This window comes from Aegilops tauschii, chromosome 2 (assembly GCF_002575655.3).
Source record: "Aegilops tauschii subsp. strangulata cultivar AL8/78 chromosome 2, Aet v6.0, whole genome shotgun sequence".
In the NCBI taxonomy this organism is placed as follows: domain Eukaryota; kingdom Viridiplantae; phylum Streptophyta; class Magnoliopsida; order Poales; family Poaceae; genus Aegilops; species Aegilops tauschii.
In genome coordinates, this window is record NC_053036.3 from 119,290,675 (window position 1) to 119,308,262 (window position 17,588).

A 17,588-nucleotide genomic window follows, 5' to 3' on the forward strand; every position below is an offset into this window, starting at 1 on the left:
GTTGTGGTGTGCAAGTTCAAGTGATGCATCACGAAGAGATCAAGTGCTTGAAGCTTGTCGTCCATTGTGGTGACAATGGACTTGTGAAGATGTGCCGAAGAGTGGCTCACCCATAGTGGAGTATGGGGGAGCAATCTACTAGTCTTCACCGAGCCAACGAAATCAAGAAAGGTGGTCCAACTTCAGGAAGTCAAGATCGTCTACATCTAGCTCAAGTGGACTTTGTGCAAGGCAAAGGTTTGCCCTTGATAGGTTCTCTATTTTACCGGTCTCATGGTGGTAGTTTGGAGACCGGGTTATAGGATCGATTGCCGTACTATCAAGGGGGGCTCTTGATGAGTAGCTTGATCGTATCGTTCGCAGAGAGCTCAAACCATTGCATCCTTGCATCATCTTTCTTGGTTCTTGTTTGGTTCTCTTTGTGCGTCTTAGAGCTTATGGTCATCTTCTTGACAAGCTCAAGTTCATTGAAAACGGAGTTCACATGCTTCTTCCTTTGCGTTTTTGGTGTTGGAGGTTTTACCGGTCTTTTTCGAGGAAGGGTTCTCACCATTTTCTTTTGGGCCTTTTCTAATTTTCTTATTATTGTTATTTCTATCAAGATTGTGTTAGCCCTTGTCGCTAGCTTTCCAACAAACTTGGTTTCGTTGAATTCGGAATCCGTTTGCATAAGTTGTGGCAGTTTTGGTGTTCTGAAAAGGCTGCAGCGGTACTACCGCGGACAGGAGCGGATGTAATTTTTTACTACCGCTCCAGAGCGGTACTACCGCGGCTACTACAGCGGTAGTACCGCTCCGGACCAAAAACTCGTCCCAAGTCCATCGGAAGTAGGCACGTATGTATTTTTTTAGTACCGCTCGCAAGCAGTAGTACCGCTACCCCTAGAGATAGTACCGCTACACCTAGCGGTAGTACCGTGAGGACAAGCGGTAGTACCGCTCCGACGGTTCTTCTGGCCTTTTGCCTCCTCGTCGTTGTTTTTCAAAGGGCTACTGCCTCCCTAGCGGTAGTACCGCTCCTTGGAGCGGTAGTACCGCTCGGTGCAGGGCGTGAGCATAACGGTTGGATTTCCCCCCACCTATAAAAGGGGGGCTTCTTCCCCAATGAACCTCATCCTTTGAGCTCGTGTTCTTCCCCCATTGTTGACCTTCTTCGAGCTTGCTAACTCTCAGTCCCTCCATGGATTCTTGCTAGTTTTTTAGGGAAAAGAGAGAGGAGATCTAGATCCACATTTCCACCAATCACTTTCTCCTCTATGTGAGGGGAACCCCTTGGATCTAGATCTTGGAGTTCTTGGTGTTCTCCTTCTTGTTCTTCCTCTCATTTTCCTCCCTAGCATTAGTTGCTTCGGTGGGATTTGAGAGAGAAGGACTTGGGCACTCCGTGTGCCCTTGCCATTGCATTTGGTGCATCAGTTTGAGTTCTCCACGTGATACGTGGAAGTTACAAGTTGAGAAGCTTATTACTCTTGGGTGCTTGGTACCCTTGAGCTTGTTCCTCTTGGGTGTTTGGGCGCCCTAGACGGTTGGTGGTGTTCGGAGCTCAATCATTGCGGTGTAAAGCTCCGGGCAAGCGTTGGGGTCTAAAATTAGGTTGTGGAGATCGCCCCGAGCAATTTGACGGGTTCCGGTGACCGCCCCAAGGGTTGCCAAAGTGTAAGGGTTCGGTGACCGCCCCCAAGGGTTGCTATTTGTACGGGTTCGGTGACCGCCCTCAAGGGTCCCTTAGCGGAATCACGCCATCTTGCATTGTGCGAGGGCGTGAGGAGATTACGGTGGCCCTAGTGGCTTCTTGGGGAGCATTGTGCCTCCACACCGCTCCAAACGGAGATTAGCATCCGCAAGGGTGTGAACTTCGGGATACATCGTCGTCTCCGCGTGCCTCGGTTATCTCTTACCCGAACCCTTTACTTATGCACTTTACTCTGTGATAGCCATATTGTTTCTTGTCATATATCATGCTATCACCTAGTAGTTTATCTTGTTTAGCATAAGTTGTTGGTGCACATAGGTAAGCCTAGTTGTTGTAGGTTTTGTGCTTGCCAAATTAACCGCTAGGTTTATTCCGCATTTGTTCAAGCCTAAACCGTAATTATTTTAAGGCGCCTATTCGCCCCCCCTCTAGGCGACATCCACGATCTTTCAGAGCCTGCCTTCATTCCGACGTGGCGCCCACGCCCGGGCCTCCCCATATCCACCCAGATTTGGGCTGGGCATGAGGGGCGCACGTCAACCCGGGTGTATAAGGCCGACATAAGGAGCCCGTCTGGGTTGTTCTTTTTTGACCGGTCAATGATCGGGCCATTCGTCGGGCATATGAGGGGGTTTGAGAAGCCCGTCTCTAGATGCTCTTAGAATGTTTTTTTTACATTAATCGTTTGATTCATAAGATTAAATCATATAAAAATATTTCCTCAGGGATCACATGTATTACATTTTATTGGTAATCTAGCATCCAGTTCAACCTTTTCTTTACAGTTTCTTTATTTTAATTTTTATATGGCATCAAACACTTGCTAATTACATACTTCCTCTGTTCCTAAATATAACTCTTTTTAGAGATTCCACTACAAACTACATACGGATATATATAGACATAGTTTAGAGTGTAGATTCACTCATTTTGCTCTGTATGTAGTTCATAGTGGAATCTCTAAAAAGACTTATATTTAGGAACGGAGGGAGTAGAATTTAAGTGGACATGCAACTTCAATTCCTTTTTTCTTCTTCTTATTCTTACATTTTGAAAATCCTGCGAATGATAAGGCCTTTAGTGCATGGGCGGGAGTACCTCGAGTACTGTCAAAAATATCCATTTTATTACTACAATACCCAGTGCGCATTTAGTTGCGCAAAACACGTGAGTAGGTGGCAGTTGTTGATCTAGAATTTACAAAAGTCAGAGCTGAAAATAAATACTACTCCAAACTAGAAGTAGTTGAATTATTCAGAGATCCGAAAAGTATTTTATATTTTATCTTTGAATTTCCGGCAGCCGTGCCGCTCCGCTTTTACTAGTTAGCATCATCATTAACTGATGAGCAGTTGTATCTGGCTGGCTGATCAGGCGAGCCGGGCCCGCATGTCAGCCCAACGGGCCGGTAAACCCACGCCATAAAGAAGGCCTAAGTTCCTGTCGCTAGCCCACACCAGACAGAGGAAGGAGGGCAGCAGAAGCATCATCAGCTGCAGCGCAGCGCAGCCAAAGCAAATTGTACAGAGGAAGCGCGCGGCGGAGGCACACGCGCTTCTCGTGCTGCCCTCGCGTGGGGAGAGGTGGGGTGCTTCGAGAAGGTTCCGAGGAGGGAGAGGGCTGCTGGTGGGGGCCGCGGGCGCCGGAAGCATGTTGGGGAGGGACGAGCTGCTGCGGCGGAGCCTCGTGACGCTGGCGGCGGCCGTGGTGGTGACCGGGGTGGCCACGGCGTCCGTGCGGAAGGCGCTGGCCACCTACGTCTTCGGCATCCTGGCCATCGCCGGCGTGCTGCTCCCGGACTGGGAGTTCTTCGACCGCGACTTCTCCCAGTGGCTCACCCCCATGCCCGCCTCCCGCCGCACGGCCGCCGCCGCCGCCGCCGAGCGCGAGCACGACATTTGGAGGTGAGCTTTCCACCCGCCCCCCCCCCCCCCCCCCCCCCCCCTGTCCCGTGATCTATCTGCCTGAAAATTCGCGGCGAATCGTCCAGCGCCGGAGATCCCCGCGATTTGACGCTCTTGATGCGATTTTTGCTTTATTTGTGGGTAGTTGAGGGGCAGACATCGCCTGTTTCTGGATACGATTTTACGGCCGTCCCGAATTCTGTGGTGAAATTTTGCCGCTGTTTCGTTAGTTCGTGGCGGCCTGGCGGCAGAATTGGGTTTGGGACACACGGTAGAAGAGCGACAAGGCTTGCGCGCTTTTCGTGGCTCAACTTTTGCCACGTAGCTTGCGATTTTGGTATTCCCTCGCATGAAGTTTGAGATATTAGTCCTTGTTTTGGAGCTCTAGTGTCGTATGGCCTCGGATTCGACAAGAAATTGGTGAACAGATTAGTCTTCCGTTACCCTTTTTGAAAATTACTTTTCTGTTATCCTACAGGCGTGGTTTGATGTGTTCTTCATTTGGGTTTGTTTGAAAGAACCAGAGATCGATTGTCTGTTTGGTCTCTCTATAGTTTGAAATTAGAAGTTCATCGATCCAAAACTCACAGCAATTGATGGGTGCAGAGTATACCTTGTGTGATCTAGCGTGAGTGCTCTACAGAAATACTGTAGCCGTATAATCTCGACATCCCAATAGCAACATTGTATCTAGAAAGAAGAACATCCCAACATCAACGCCATTTTTGATGGGGATGCCCGGTCTTAACTCTTAACTAAATTTAATTGCAAAATTATAGGGTTGCTGTTGGGTGGTCCTGCTGCTTTACTGAGGGAAAGGCTCACTGGCCTATGACTTTGTTCTGCACGGCAGCTGGGGGTTGGTTTGGTTGTGTCTTTGCATGCTCTAGAGGTCCAAAATTGTGTAATGGACTGAGCAAGTATGCGATGGTCCTTGCCACCTTGGTTCTTAGCACAACAATTGGGTTGTTGATGCTTCCGGTACTGGATTAGTGGATCAGATTTATGAACGGGTATCACCTTTCAGGACAATGCATGTGTCCTTTAAATGTGTACCGGTTTGGCAATTATTTTGTCATTGTGCGTGTGAATTCCGGTTTGAACCAGCTATTTGTGACATGGCGACAGGTTGAATCATTTGTTTTGCCACTTTGACACATGATCTCACTTTGAATTGCATTTTAGCATTTGAAGAAGTTCTGAAACGATGGCCCCACCCGTCGTTGTGATGTGGCGCTCTTTACTCGACACATTGCAGGCCAACGTGGACGTGTATTCGGCAAATACGTGTCTGATGCGGCAGATGCTAGCCGATGACGTGGCAAAACGAAGTTTAGATTAGCAGAGACCGGCTGTGGGTACAATAGAATCTTGCGAGGAGCAGAACTGAGATCGACGGAAGGTGGCTGGAAACAAGTTGAAGCCACGAGTTGATGCCCTGCTAGGTCGGACGTAAACCTCCGGTCAGTGTGTGCCACTTCAAGCATATATTTGCAATATGCATATCCTAGTTGGCCTGCGATGTGTCAAGCAGTAAGTATCACGTCACCCGAACGATTGGGGCCATCATGTCAAAACCACTTGAAGAGCTGAAATGTGGTATAAATATGTGCAAAATCTGGTTTAAAATGGCACATAACATCAAATAGAATAAAATGTAGTTCAACCTGCACTATGTTACAAATAATTAGCTTCAAATAGATTTTACTCTCAGCGTATTGTAACATACAAGGTAGAAGAAATCAGTTTTGTCAAGGCCTTAAGGGACAATGGTTTTTTAATTATTATCCTACGAAGGTTTATTTTGTTGTACTTTTCCTAGAGTTGTCCTATTCTATTTTCCTTGGCTGAATTTTCTTTTTCCACAAATGAAATACCAAATAACATGTGAGGAGTACTGTGGTGATGCTGCTAAGCCCTGGGTGAAGGGATGGGCAAGATGACAAAAGTCCTAATTTAGCTAGTAGCATAAAGTAGCACCAACTGTAACTTCAATTAGTCTGACGAGCAGTGACAATCCAAGATGACTCATGTCTTGCCACAATGCCACATATTTCTGTAGTAAGAGTATTTCTCTGAATGAGTACATGCACAAATTCATCGGGTTGCTTGTGTATAGCTTAGTTGATCATTCAAACATGCATGTCCTTGCAGTATTTTAGTGTCGGCATCCAAGGTGAAATGAGGGAATATGGTTTATGCGATGTGTCAGCATCCAAGGATTCTCATTGCGGGTGTTTTAGTTCCGACCCTGACTATAGTCGCTGGACTAGCTCTGCTTTGATGTCTCAATCCTGTTGTCAGCATCTGAAAAGCTAGTTAATAAAATGAGTCACTATTATGCAGTTGTTAGCATAAGTTGGTAGTGGTTCTTGGTTGGTAAACACCAAGCGAATGGTCAAACCTGCCTAAACCTTCAATGCCAACGAGAAACCATTTTCTGTCAATGGAAGAATCCAGAAGCCAAAATATTTTTATGTAGTGTCATGTTGCTGAGAAGAAGCACATGGGCAAATAGCACTTGCAGTAATAATAGACATCTTCTCAACCCTTGGTTTAACAGATTGTGCTTGCGGTAATTTTGTTATTTCAGTTGAACTACTAAGTAGTACATCTATATAGCAGAGAATCTCATAGTGTCTCGATGTTTTTGAAAATATGTGATAGCCTGTCAAGATTTTATGTGATGTGATTTAGCTCGTGAAATTTTGTCTCCTTTCTATCCTACAACTATTTTAGAGGAAACTATGTGATAGCCTTTACTTCATCACTTTATTGTTGAAGTTTGTGCACGGGTTTTTTCAAACTATTTGGCGTAACCTTGATGCAAGTAGGTTGTCGGTCATAATTCCGCAGGTCACTAACTGATTTTCTTTTTTCTGATAAAGAGGTTGTTATGGTCCTGCTAGAAGGAGGGCGCGAGAAGGCCGGCCGGGGGCCTTTTTTTTGCCCACGGCCGGGCAAGAGGGAAGGGATTTCCTTCTTAATTCTTGCTTGATTAGATTGATACATCTCCTCTCTTTATATAGAGAGGTTTACTTGACTCCCAAGCAAGGCTTACTTGACCCGTAAGCAAGCGACCCTTATCTATAATTAACCCTAAGACTAACGGGCTATACTGCCAGCCCAGGCCCATTAGGCCCATTACGTACTCTAACAGAGGTCACCAACTGATATCTGAGAATTTCTAGCCAGTGAGCTGATCGAATAATAAATGGGTAGGAACCAACACTAATAAATGGGTAGGAACTAACAGTGCGCCACCTATTGGAATTGGACATATCATGTAGGTTGCCATATCACATCTTTTTTCACGGGAATCACAGCTACAACTACTAGGTTTCACAGTTTCATTCTAAATTATGAAAATGGAAATTTCCTAGTATGGTATTAGGATATGTGCAGTGTTAAATACTCCCTTGGTAAACAAATATAAGACATTTTAGATCACTGAAGTAGTGACCTAAAATGTCTTATATTTGTTTACAGAGGGAGTACTTTGTTCTTCAGCTGGACTATGGCCTATGGACTATTGTTTACTGTGCTTCCGTAGAAAGAAGTTTGATACGCAGCTAGGAAGTACGAACAAAAACAAGTAGCTCCATCTGAAAATACTGATCTTTTATTTGTTTTGCCTTGTTTCCTGCAGATTTAAGCCGTATCCACTCAGGATGGCCGTGCTCGCGACGATCTACGGGTTTGGACTTTACAAGTGGTGGACGTACGTATCTCACTAACGAGACAGTCCCAGGACCCCCTCCCCTGTCTCATTCTCATGATACGAAAGATTTCGAGAGTAGTACCATCACATCGATCAAATTGCTTTGCGTTGCTTCATGATCAGACAATTAGTACATCGTGGGATCATACAAGAACGTCCGGAGGGGAAATGAACACCCGGCCGCAAGTTCATCTCTGTAGCTAATGGGTTTTTGTAATGTGCAAATGTCATTCTTAGATCAAAAGGAGCACTGTTACTTCGTTTTTCTTCTTGTTGTATATATGCATCGTCTCTGATTGCTGTTGATGTTGTTATGGTCGAGACAGGAGCATGCCATGGTTAGGTGATTTGCATGGTTCTCGTGACTGCGGCCCTTTCTCCATGGAACCGTGTTCGGCGTGCTTGTTTGCTCGCTCCGGCACCTTGGGCGGGGATACACGAAACTAGCCGGGCGGAAATATACCGTTATTATTTTTGATGTTCGTTGTACTGCATGATCGAAAATGAATAGAACGAAAATTTTCTCGCATAAAAAAGGAAGCATACCGACGGCTCTGGATGGTCTACGGATCTAAATGTAAATTTTATTATTTCTTACTAGCAAAAAGGCCCGTGCGTTGCAACGGGAGAAAAGAATTCCACATGCTTTTAATTTAGAAAAATGGTCTATAATCTGAGAATTTGTAGCTACGACCCAAACAAAGATGGTCTTAACCTATAAAAGCGCAGGTTAAGATTCTATAGGTGTTCTATTTCAACACGGCTTGCATGTAAATTTAATCCGTACAAAGAAACAGGCAAATGATCATGCATTTATTCATGTCATGTTCGGAATGAGGTGTTGTTACGCGCGAGTAACAAAAAACGACAAAAAAAAATGATGACATATTAGCACACTGCGGAGACACATGTGCATCAATGGCAATTTTCAGTTTAAGAATCACCAACTTAGGGTAACTCTTGAACACTTTTTTCACATGCATATTTCTTAAATACATGAAGAGTTGTTAAAAAGATACATAATTTTTTAATCATGAAAAGATATTTTTATTTTGACTGGAAAAGAACATTTTTGTGTGGTCTCCTATGGACACGGTACTTGCGCCCCTATTTCATCACTATTTCTTGTCATACATGTCATAGGAATTGGTCCCTGTTTTATCACTATTTATATCTTATCAAAATTGTCTTTTATTTTATTTTTTGTCATGCATGCCTTCTTTTTACATTTTCTCATGCACGTCCTGTCTTTTTTCTTCTTATATATAGGAGAATAGCGCAACATCTCATCTTTATCGGATCTCCTCTGCATTTTTTTATTATTTATTTTATAGCGGACATCCCATTTTTATTGGATCCTTCCTTCATTTGTTGTCATGCATATCCTTATTTATTGGGTGTCGCTAGCAAATTTCTTCAATTTCATGTCCAATCCTGATTTTGCTAAGGTATGCATCCCCAATCTGAATCAGTACCGGTATGAAAAAAAAGTATAGCACAACATCTCATGATTAACATTGCAGCCTAAATAGTATTTTCTTAAAAAAAATTGTTAACAGGTAAAATAACATTATGTCAGATTCTACATATTTTTTCTAATCAAATTCCATATATAACATGTTAAATTTGAAATTACGGTTTAGAAGATATGAGTATTTAAAAAAAAATTGATATCTACTGCGGATTTAATGTTAGAAAAATCAGGGGGTTTTCTATAAAATAGCATATGACGGACTAAGAATACCTATTTCTTTTATTAGTATACTAGCAAAAGGGCCCGTGCGTTGCAACGGGAGTAAAGAATATCACACACTCTTAATTTACAAAAAAATCTATAATCTGAGTATTTGTAGCTATGACCCAAACAAAGATGGTCTTTGCCTACAAAAGCACAAGTTCAAGATTCCACATGTCTTCTATTTAAACGCGGTTTGCATGTAGATTTAATACGTATAAAGAAACAGGCAAGTGATCTTCAATTTTGTCTTCAATCCTGATTTTGCTGAGATGTTCATCCACAATCCGGATCAGTACTGATATGAAAGAAAGATGGATAATGCACTATCGATTCAGATTGCACCCTAGATAGTATTTTTTTAAATAGTTAACAGGTAAAAAAACATCATATTCAGATTTTATATATTTTTCTAATCAAATTCCATATATAACATGGAGTTACGGTTTAGAAGATACGAGTGTTCTAAAAAACATTTGATATGTATTGCGGGTTTAATGTCAGAAACAACATGGGGTTTTCTATAAAATAGCATGACGGACTAAGAATACATATTTCTTTTATTAGTAAGTATAGATAATAAATATAAGTAGGTATAGATGCTCGTTGTACTGCTATGATTGAAAATAAATAGATCGAGAAATTTCATGAAAAAAGCATACGGCGGCCGGCTGACGCCCGCACGGGCATGGGGCGGCAACGGCTCGACCCGCGGCGTGGATGGTGTGAGCCGTGAGCGTACAAGACGGTGAGGCGAGCGGAGGTTTCCGTCCAGCAACGGTTCACTCTGCCGGGTTCAGGCGACTCGGGGTTTGGCATTGCAGTGATGTCTCTAGCCGAATACCCGCGCACACGAGCCACGCGCGGGACTGTTAACCAAGGAACAGCTGGAAATTTCTTGTTGGATTCGACCGGGCGCATATGCTGGGGTGGGAGAACCGGAGAAAGCAGGAAGGCATTTCCGACCCATGGAATGCCTAGCAGAAGAAAATCAACTAGTACTACATTCATATCATCATATGCATCACGTTGGCCAGGATAGGACAGAAAGTCAGAAACGGCCGGTACCAGTCACTAGTTACTGTGCCGACATGGAGAGCCGAAAGTCCTTTTTTCTCGCCAGCTCAAATGAACTCGTGAGGAAAAGTTCAAACAATAAATATCAAAAAGAAGATCTTGAAAACTTTGAGTGTTTGTAAAAATTCATCGTGTAATGACATACACGAAAGTCGTGGCAAAAAGAAAAGAAAACTAGGACTCCAAAATGCTTTTAAAATATATTTTCCCCCCGAATATGCTAAGGTAGCGTACCATTCCATTGATAGGTTAGGGGAGAAGTTTACAGGGAGAGCGTCCTTCGTTGACGTACACACGGATGACGGCTTCGAAGGCGCTAAGTTGAGCAGAGAAGGTTGCTCAGCCTTTAGGAGGGGGGGGGGGGGGGGTACATGGATAACTCTGTCTAGCCCTTTGGCGCCGGCTCTAGCCCATAGCGCGGCTTCTTGCTTGATGTCGTCGATGAGCCTGATGGAAGAGCATCTAATCTAACTAGTTACTAAGCTTCCAGAAAATCAAGCCTCCTGGTGCATCGTGTGTGAAAGGGCCGAGTGGGTCCATGTTGTCAGCGGATGACCGATGTGGGTTGCTTGGCCCAACTTGCCTAGGACACGACACGTAACATGATGTCCCCCAACTTCCTCACGCACGTTCCGCTCAAACAAAAACTTCCCCACGCAAGTCCTCTCACGCTCCTGACCCTGTTCTCCCCCTCTCCCCAAATCGCTGTCCGCCGTCTCCAATTCCGCCGGCCTCCCCGTCTAATATCCACCACTAGTCGCCCCACACCGCTCTCCTCTAGCAATTCCCCTGCCTTCGCCTCGACCATCTGCCTGCTCACGCATCCGACGAACCCTAGCCGACGTTCAGAGCAGGGGATTAATGGGGAGGAAAGGGACGAGAAGCTGAACACGGACAAGGGACCCTTCCTTCCATCTTCTTTTCTTTCTTTCTTGATTAATCCAATCCAATCCAAGTGAAGACCAGCTCTCCTTTGCATCCAACACAAGAGTTGGTTCCTGTGTGTTTGTGTTAATTTTCTTTCTCCCAACAATGATTGCTGGCACCAAGCACATAAACGAATTGAGGCAAGAATTTTTATCTGTCTCCGGCTCGAGACCATAGCTCTGCACGCGGGGGGGGGGGGGGGGGTACATGGATAACTCTGTCTAGCCCTTTGGCGCCGGCTCTAGCCCATACCGCGGCTTCTTGCTTGGTGTCGTCGATGAGCCTGATGGAAGAGCATCTAATCTAACTAGTTACTAAGCTCCTAGAAAATCAAGCCTCCTGGTGCATCGTGTGTGAAAGGGCCGAGTGGGTCCATGTTGTCAGCGGATGACCGATGTGGGTTGCTTGGCCCAACTTGCCTAGGACACAACACGTAACATGATGTCCCCCAACTTCCTCATGCACGTTCCGCTCAAACAAAAACTTCCCCACGCAAGTCCTCTCACGCTCCTGACCCTGTTCCCCACTCTCCCCAAATCGCTGTCCACCGTCTCCAATTCCGCCGGCCTCCCCGTCTAATATCCACCACTAGTCGCCCCACACCGCTCTCCTCTAGCAATTCCCCTGCCTTCGCCTCGACCATCTGCCTGCTCACGCATCCGACGAACCCTAGCCGACGTTCAGAGCAGGGGATTAATGGGGAGGAAAGGGACGAGAAGCTGAACACGGACAAGGGACCCTTCCTTCCATCTTCTTTTCTTTCTTTCTTGATTAATCCAATCCAATCCAAGTGAAGACCAGCTCTCCTTTGCATCCAACACAAGAGTTGGTTCCTGTGTGTTTGTGTTAATTTTCTTCCTCCCCACAATGATTGCTGGCACCAAGCACATAAACGAATTGAGGCAAGAATTTTTATCTGTCTCCGGCTCTAGCCCATAGCTCTGGGGGGGGGGGGGGGTACATGGATAACTCTGTCTAGCCCTTTGGCGCCGGCTCTACCCCATAGCGCGGCTTCTTGCTTGATGTCGTCGATGAGCCTGATGGAAGAGCATCTAATCTAACTAGTTACTAAGCTCCCAGAAAATCAAGCCTCCTGGTGCATCGTGTGTGAAAGGGCCGAGTGGGTCCATGTTGTCAGCGGATGACTGATGTGGGTTGCTTGGCCCAACTTGCCTAGGACACAACATGTAACATGATGTCCCCCAACTTCCTCACGCACGTTCCGCTCAAACAAAAACTTCCCCACGCAAGTCCTCTCACGCTCCTGACCCTGTTCTCCCCCTCTCCCCAAATCGCTGTCCGCCGTCTCCAATTCCGCCGGCCTCCCCGTCTAATATCCACCACTAGTCGCCCCACACCGCTCTCCTCTAGCAATTCCCCTGCCTTCGCCTCGACCATCTGCCTGCTCACACATCCGACGAACCCTAGCCGACGTTCAGAGCAGGGGATTAATGGGGAGGAAAGGGACGAGAAGCTGAACACGGACAAGGGACCCTTCCTTCCATCTTCTTTTCTTTCTTTCTTGATTAATCCAATCCAATCCAAGTGAAGACCAGCTCTCCTTTGCATCCAACACAAGAGTTGGTTCCTGTGTGTTTGTGTTAATTTTCTTCCTCCCAACAATGATTGCTGGCACCAAGCACATAAATGAATTGAGGCAAGAATTTTTATCTGTCTCCGGCTCTAGCCCATAGCTCTGGGGGGGGGGGGGGGGGGTACATTGATAACTCTGTCTAGCCCTTTGGCGCCGGCTCTACCCCATAGCGCGGCTTCTTGCTTGATGTCGTCGATGAGCCTGATGGAAGAGCATCTAATCTAACTAGTTACTAAGCTCTATGTTGTCAGCGGATGACCGATGTGGGTTGCTTGGCCCAACTTGCCTAGGACACAACACGTAACATGATGTCCCCCAACTTCCTCACGCACGTTCCGCTCAAACAAAAACTTCCCCACGCAAGTCCTCTCACGCTCCTGACCCTGTTCTCCCCCTCTCCCCAAATCGCCGTCCGCCGTCTCCAATTCCGCCGGCCTCCCCGTCTAATATCCACCACTAGTCGCCCCACACCGCTCTCCTCTAGCAATTCCCCTGCCTTCGCCTCGACCATCTGCCTGCTCACGCATCCGACGAACCCTAGCCGACGTTCAGAGCAGGGGATTAATGGGGAGGAAAGGGACGAGAAGCTGAACACGGACAAGGGACCCTTCCTTCCATCTTCTTTTCTTTCTTTCTTGATTAATCCAATCCAATCCAAGTGAAGACCAGCTCTCCTTTGCATCCAACACAAGAGTTGGTTCCTGTGTGTTTGTGTTAATTTTCTTTCTCCCAACAATGATTGCTGGCACCAAGCACATAAACGAATTGAGGCAAGAATTTTTATCTGTCTCCGGCTCGAGACCATAGCTCTGCACGCGGGGGGGGGGGGGGGGGGGGGGTACATGGATAACTCTGTCTAGCCCTTTGGCGCCGGCTCTAGCCCATACCGCGGCTTCTTGCTTGGTGTCGTCGATGAGCCTGATGGAAGAGCATCTAATCTAACTAGTTACTAAGCTCCTAGAAAATCAAGCCTCCTGGTGCATCGTGTGTGAAAGGGCCGAGTGGGTCCATGTTGTCAGCGGATGACCGATGTGGGTTGCTCGGCCCAACTTGCCTAGGACACAACACGTAACATGATGTCCCCCAACTTCCTCACGCGCGTTCCGCTCAAACAAAAACTTCCCCACGCAAGTCCTCTCACGCTCCTGACCCTGTTCTCCCCCTCTCCCCAAATCGCTGTCCGCCGTCTCCAATTCCGCCGGCCTCCCCGTCTAATATCCACCACTAGTCGCCCCACACCGCTCTCCTCTAGCAATTCCCCTGCCTTCGCCTCGACCATCTACCTGCTCACGCATCCGACGACCCTAGCCGACGTTCAGAGCAGGGGATTAATGGGGAGGAAAGGGACGAGAAGCTGAACACGGACAAGGGACCCTTCCTTCCATCTTCTTTTCTTTCTTTCTTGATTAATGCAATCCAATACAAGTGAAGACCAGCTCTCCTTTGCATCCAACACAAGAGTTGGTTCCTGTGTGTTTGTGTTAATTTTCTTCCTCCCAACAATGATTGCTGGCACCAAGCACATAAACGAATTGAGGCAAGAATTTTTATCTGTCTCCGTGACGTTTCCCTTGACTTTGATGTAGAGGTCTGTGCTTTGAGTCCCCCCCCGCAGTTGGTGCTTTCATCATCAATTTCTCTCTGCGCTAATATTTTTCAGTACCAGCAGTTTAAACTACTGAGTGTACTGTGTGTTTGAGGTCTTGAGGACATGACCTGAGGTTGGATTGTTGTTTCCTGATGTGAGGGTCATAATCAGTACCATTAATATTAGTACTTAGTAGCATACCCACTAAGTGTTCACCAGAATGTCCAAGTCCTCAAAACATGGGCGATTTGAGAAAATTTTCATATGCAAAATTTTCAGGTCGGAATTTACTTTTATGTTCCAATCTCATTTTATTTAATTTTTATCATTGACAATAAGCTGCACGGACCACGTCTGTTGGGGATATAGCTCTGAGGTGTGACCCGCCCAGGAGGGGCCGGGTTACACCGTTGGCGGTTTAACAGGAAGAAGGTCCAAGGAGGCCCAAGGAGAAGTATGAAGACGGTGGCTTTTGGAGGCAGGCCTGGTGAAGGCCCAAGACATGGGCCTGTGAACCGCCGTATGAGGACTTGCTCTGTAAGACTTGATTAGTTAGAAACCGAGCCGGTCACGTTGTGTGAGCCGGCCGGGACTCTATAAGCCTCCGGGTCTCGACCCGTGTATATAAAGGTGAGACCCAGCGGCGGGTTAACTCAAGAGACAATCAATCGAGAACTAGGTCAAGCGTATTCACTCCCTTATAATCATGATTCAAGCAATACAACTAAAAGCAGGACGTAGGCTTTTACCTCATTACGAGGGGCCGAACCTGGGTAAACTCCTTGTGTCCTTTGTCCCGTTCAACCCCTTCAGGCTAACCTAGTTGCGATGGCTCCACACCTAAGTCCTTTCACCAGGGCATCTGTCGTGTTAAATCCACGACAACGTCTTAGAGAAAGTGTAAACCTTTTTATTTTAAAGTTGCAAGATAGTGTTGTTAACTGGTGAAGGTAGGGTTCCCCATGGGGACACGTAGTTGCGATGTTGCTCAGGTACCGCTGCCTGTAAATCCTATTGACTTGATTTAATTGTTTGTTCCATCTAATGTTTGTATGGATACTAGTGCTGGAGCCAGACAACCTCAAATCAAGACATTGCCTGCACAGGAATAAAATCCTATTGACTTGCCAATTGATTAGTTCTTCTACTTTAGTTCCAAACTAATTAGTGTCTCCTCTCAATATGATTTCTGAGTTGTCTTGATGCTACTTTTCTCCTGTCAAAAGAGCAACCTCTACATTAGAAAAATAGTATTTGCATGAGGCTATAGAAGCTTAATAACTAGAAAAGAGGTAGATTGAAAGTTTTTACTACTAGGAGACCGGTTTGCATTTGTTCATGATGAGATAATTGCTTTATACTCCCTCCGTTCCTAAATATAAGCCTTTACAGAGATTTCACTATGGCCTACATACGAAACAAAATGAGTGAATCTACACTCTAAAATGCATCCACATACGGATGTATGTGGTCCATAGTAAAATATCTACAAAGACTTATATTTAGGAATGGAGGGAGTACTTGTTAGTAGTTCCTTGCTGTAGAACTTAACTTGATCAGAAGATAGAGTGAATTTATTTTCTGTCTTTAGGTCGATAGATGTTTGGTATTTGCATTTTACCTCAAAACTCTAAACCTGACACCATATCCTCCATCTCTTTTTTTGTTATTGACACTAGATTGGAACTTTTATTAAGAAGAGAGGTACATGGGCAGCTCCCTGGAAAACATGATTTGATAACAAGATGTATGACCTCGACAAGCTTCTGAAAACCTCTCCCTCCTTGCTACTTAGCAACTACATCAGACCTAAGGAGGTAAAATAAGAAGCATGACCTGAACAAAGATGCCAGGATGACGCTAAAACTTAAAAAGATCTTAAAGGAATTAGCATAGTTCATACTCTTGATCCACATTTATAGATTAATATATTTTGTTCGACGTGCAGTAGTAGACACAAATGATTGATCCACGTTTGATATAAGGATTGTTTATTGTGCTTTAAGAGATGGTGTTTTGGTGCCCCCTTGCGTGTGCGCACAAAGCACACTCCAGCCCAAGTTTTTGGAGTTTCGGTTCCAAGTGCTTCAACTCAATCGAGGCTTAAGCTCCTAAAACACGTACTGAATGATAGTACTGGCACATATTTTAGGACCGTCCATTTCAAATGGGAAACATCCAAGACTGGACTGGCAACCATGATTCCTAAAATCCACTCTCAGTGTAGTTGTCACCCCAACATTTTGTATTTTTATGAAACTGATTATGGTAGCAAAACAACTTGATCTCACTAATAATAAGTCTTACTATGCTTTCATGTGTCTGACATGCTTAGTTTCTTAGTATAACATACAGTAAAGCAAACATAGCAAGAAGTTTTACTTTATACATGATGACCTGCAAGTGCACAGGGCTGTTGTAGCACTTTCCTTGTGATAAGTAGAGTGTCGAACCCACAGGGAGCTGATAGGAAGGCACCATAAACCCCGCAACAACGTTGTCACTTTGACGCAGCCACATACGCACCCAAATCGGAGTTTGGAAATAGTCTACTCTACCGTTGCTAGGAAAACTAGATAAAAGGGTAATCAACTAAACTACTAACAAGAAGAATAAAAACAGTAAATAAAAGACACTAAGTTAGTACAGAAGATGCTTGAGTAGTAAGGCGTTCTCGAGAGTTCTGGGATCACTACCACATATGAACTATCGTATCCTCTAGTAACTAGTCAAATGCATAAGTGGGTGGAGCCGGGTACAATACACATTCTACTCTAGGTAGACTTCGTGCCATGCACGCCACCATCATAGTCTCCCCCATAGGGTTACAACTCATGACAATTAAGGGTTGCCCCATGGACCCGACCTCTCTAAGGGTTCTATGTAACTCCCCAATCCTTTGCAAGGGCAAGGAACCGAGGCTTCTACTGTCACCTCAAATTACCCTAATATCCCCAACCATCACAAGGACTGTAACATACTTCACAGCACAAGGCACAAATGTGAGTGAACGCTCCTCTCAACATTCGCGAAGGCTACTAACTCGAATCATGAACTGGTCATATTGGATTGCAACAAATATCATATAAGGTTCTACCATATCCTTAAGAACAAGTACAAGTACTCAATCAAACTCATGAATGTTAGGGAGTTACAAGCCGGCATCAAGCCGGAAAGGGAGAAGGCATGGTGGTGATGGCTGCGGCGCAGTGATGATGGTGACGAAGATGGTGGCCGCGTCGGTGGTGGTGGACATGGGGGCGCCACCGATGGTGGCGGCGCCGGTGCGAGGGCACCGGCCCGAAGGCCGGTGATCATGGTGGTGGAGCCTCCTCCTTCCTCCCTTGGTT

At 45.6% G+C, this 17,588-nt stretch overlaps 1 protein-coding gene across 1 annotated transcript; it reads left to right on the forward strand.

Annotated features, from left to right (window-relative positions):
* The first annotated feature begins 3,150 nt into the window (after positions 1-3,150).
* LOC109738506 (signal peptidase complex-like protein DTM1) lies at positions 3,151-7,623 on the forward strand. The gene is made up of 2 exons (XM_020297594.4): positions 3,151-3,596; positions 7,246-7,623. Exons 1-2 carry the CDS (start codon positions 3,343-3,345, stop codon positions 7,331-7,333), a joined length of 342 nt encoding a protein of 113 aa, XP_020153183.1. The 5' UTR covers positions 3,151-3,342; the 3' UTR covers positions 7,334-7,623.
* The last annotated feature ends 9,965 nt before the right edge of the window (positions 7,624-17,588 follow it).

Excerpts from the sequence above, each read along its gene's own strand:
- LOC109738506 (XM_020297594.4), top strand. The coding sequence starts at position 3,343 with ATGTTGGGGAGGGACGAGCTGCTGCGGCGGAGCCTCGTGACGCTGGCG. Across the intron at positions 3,597-7,245 it reads CGCGAGCACGACATTTGGAG|ATTTAAGCCGTATCCACTCA; the intron begins GTGAGCTTTCCA and ends TGTTTCCTGCAG.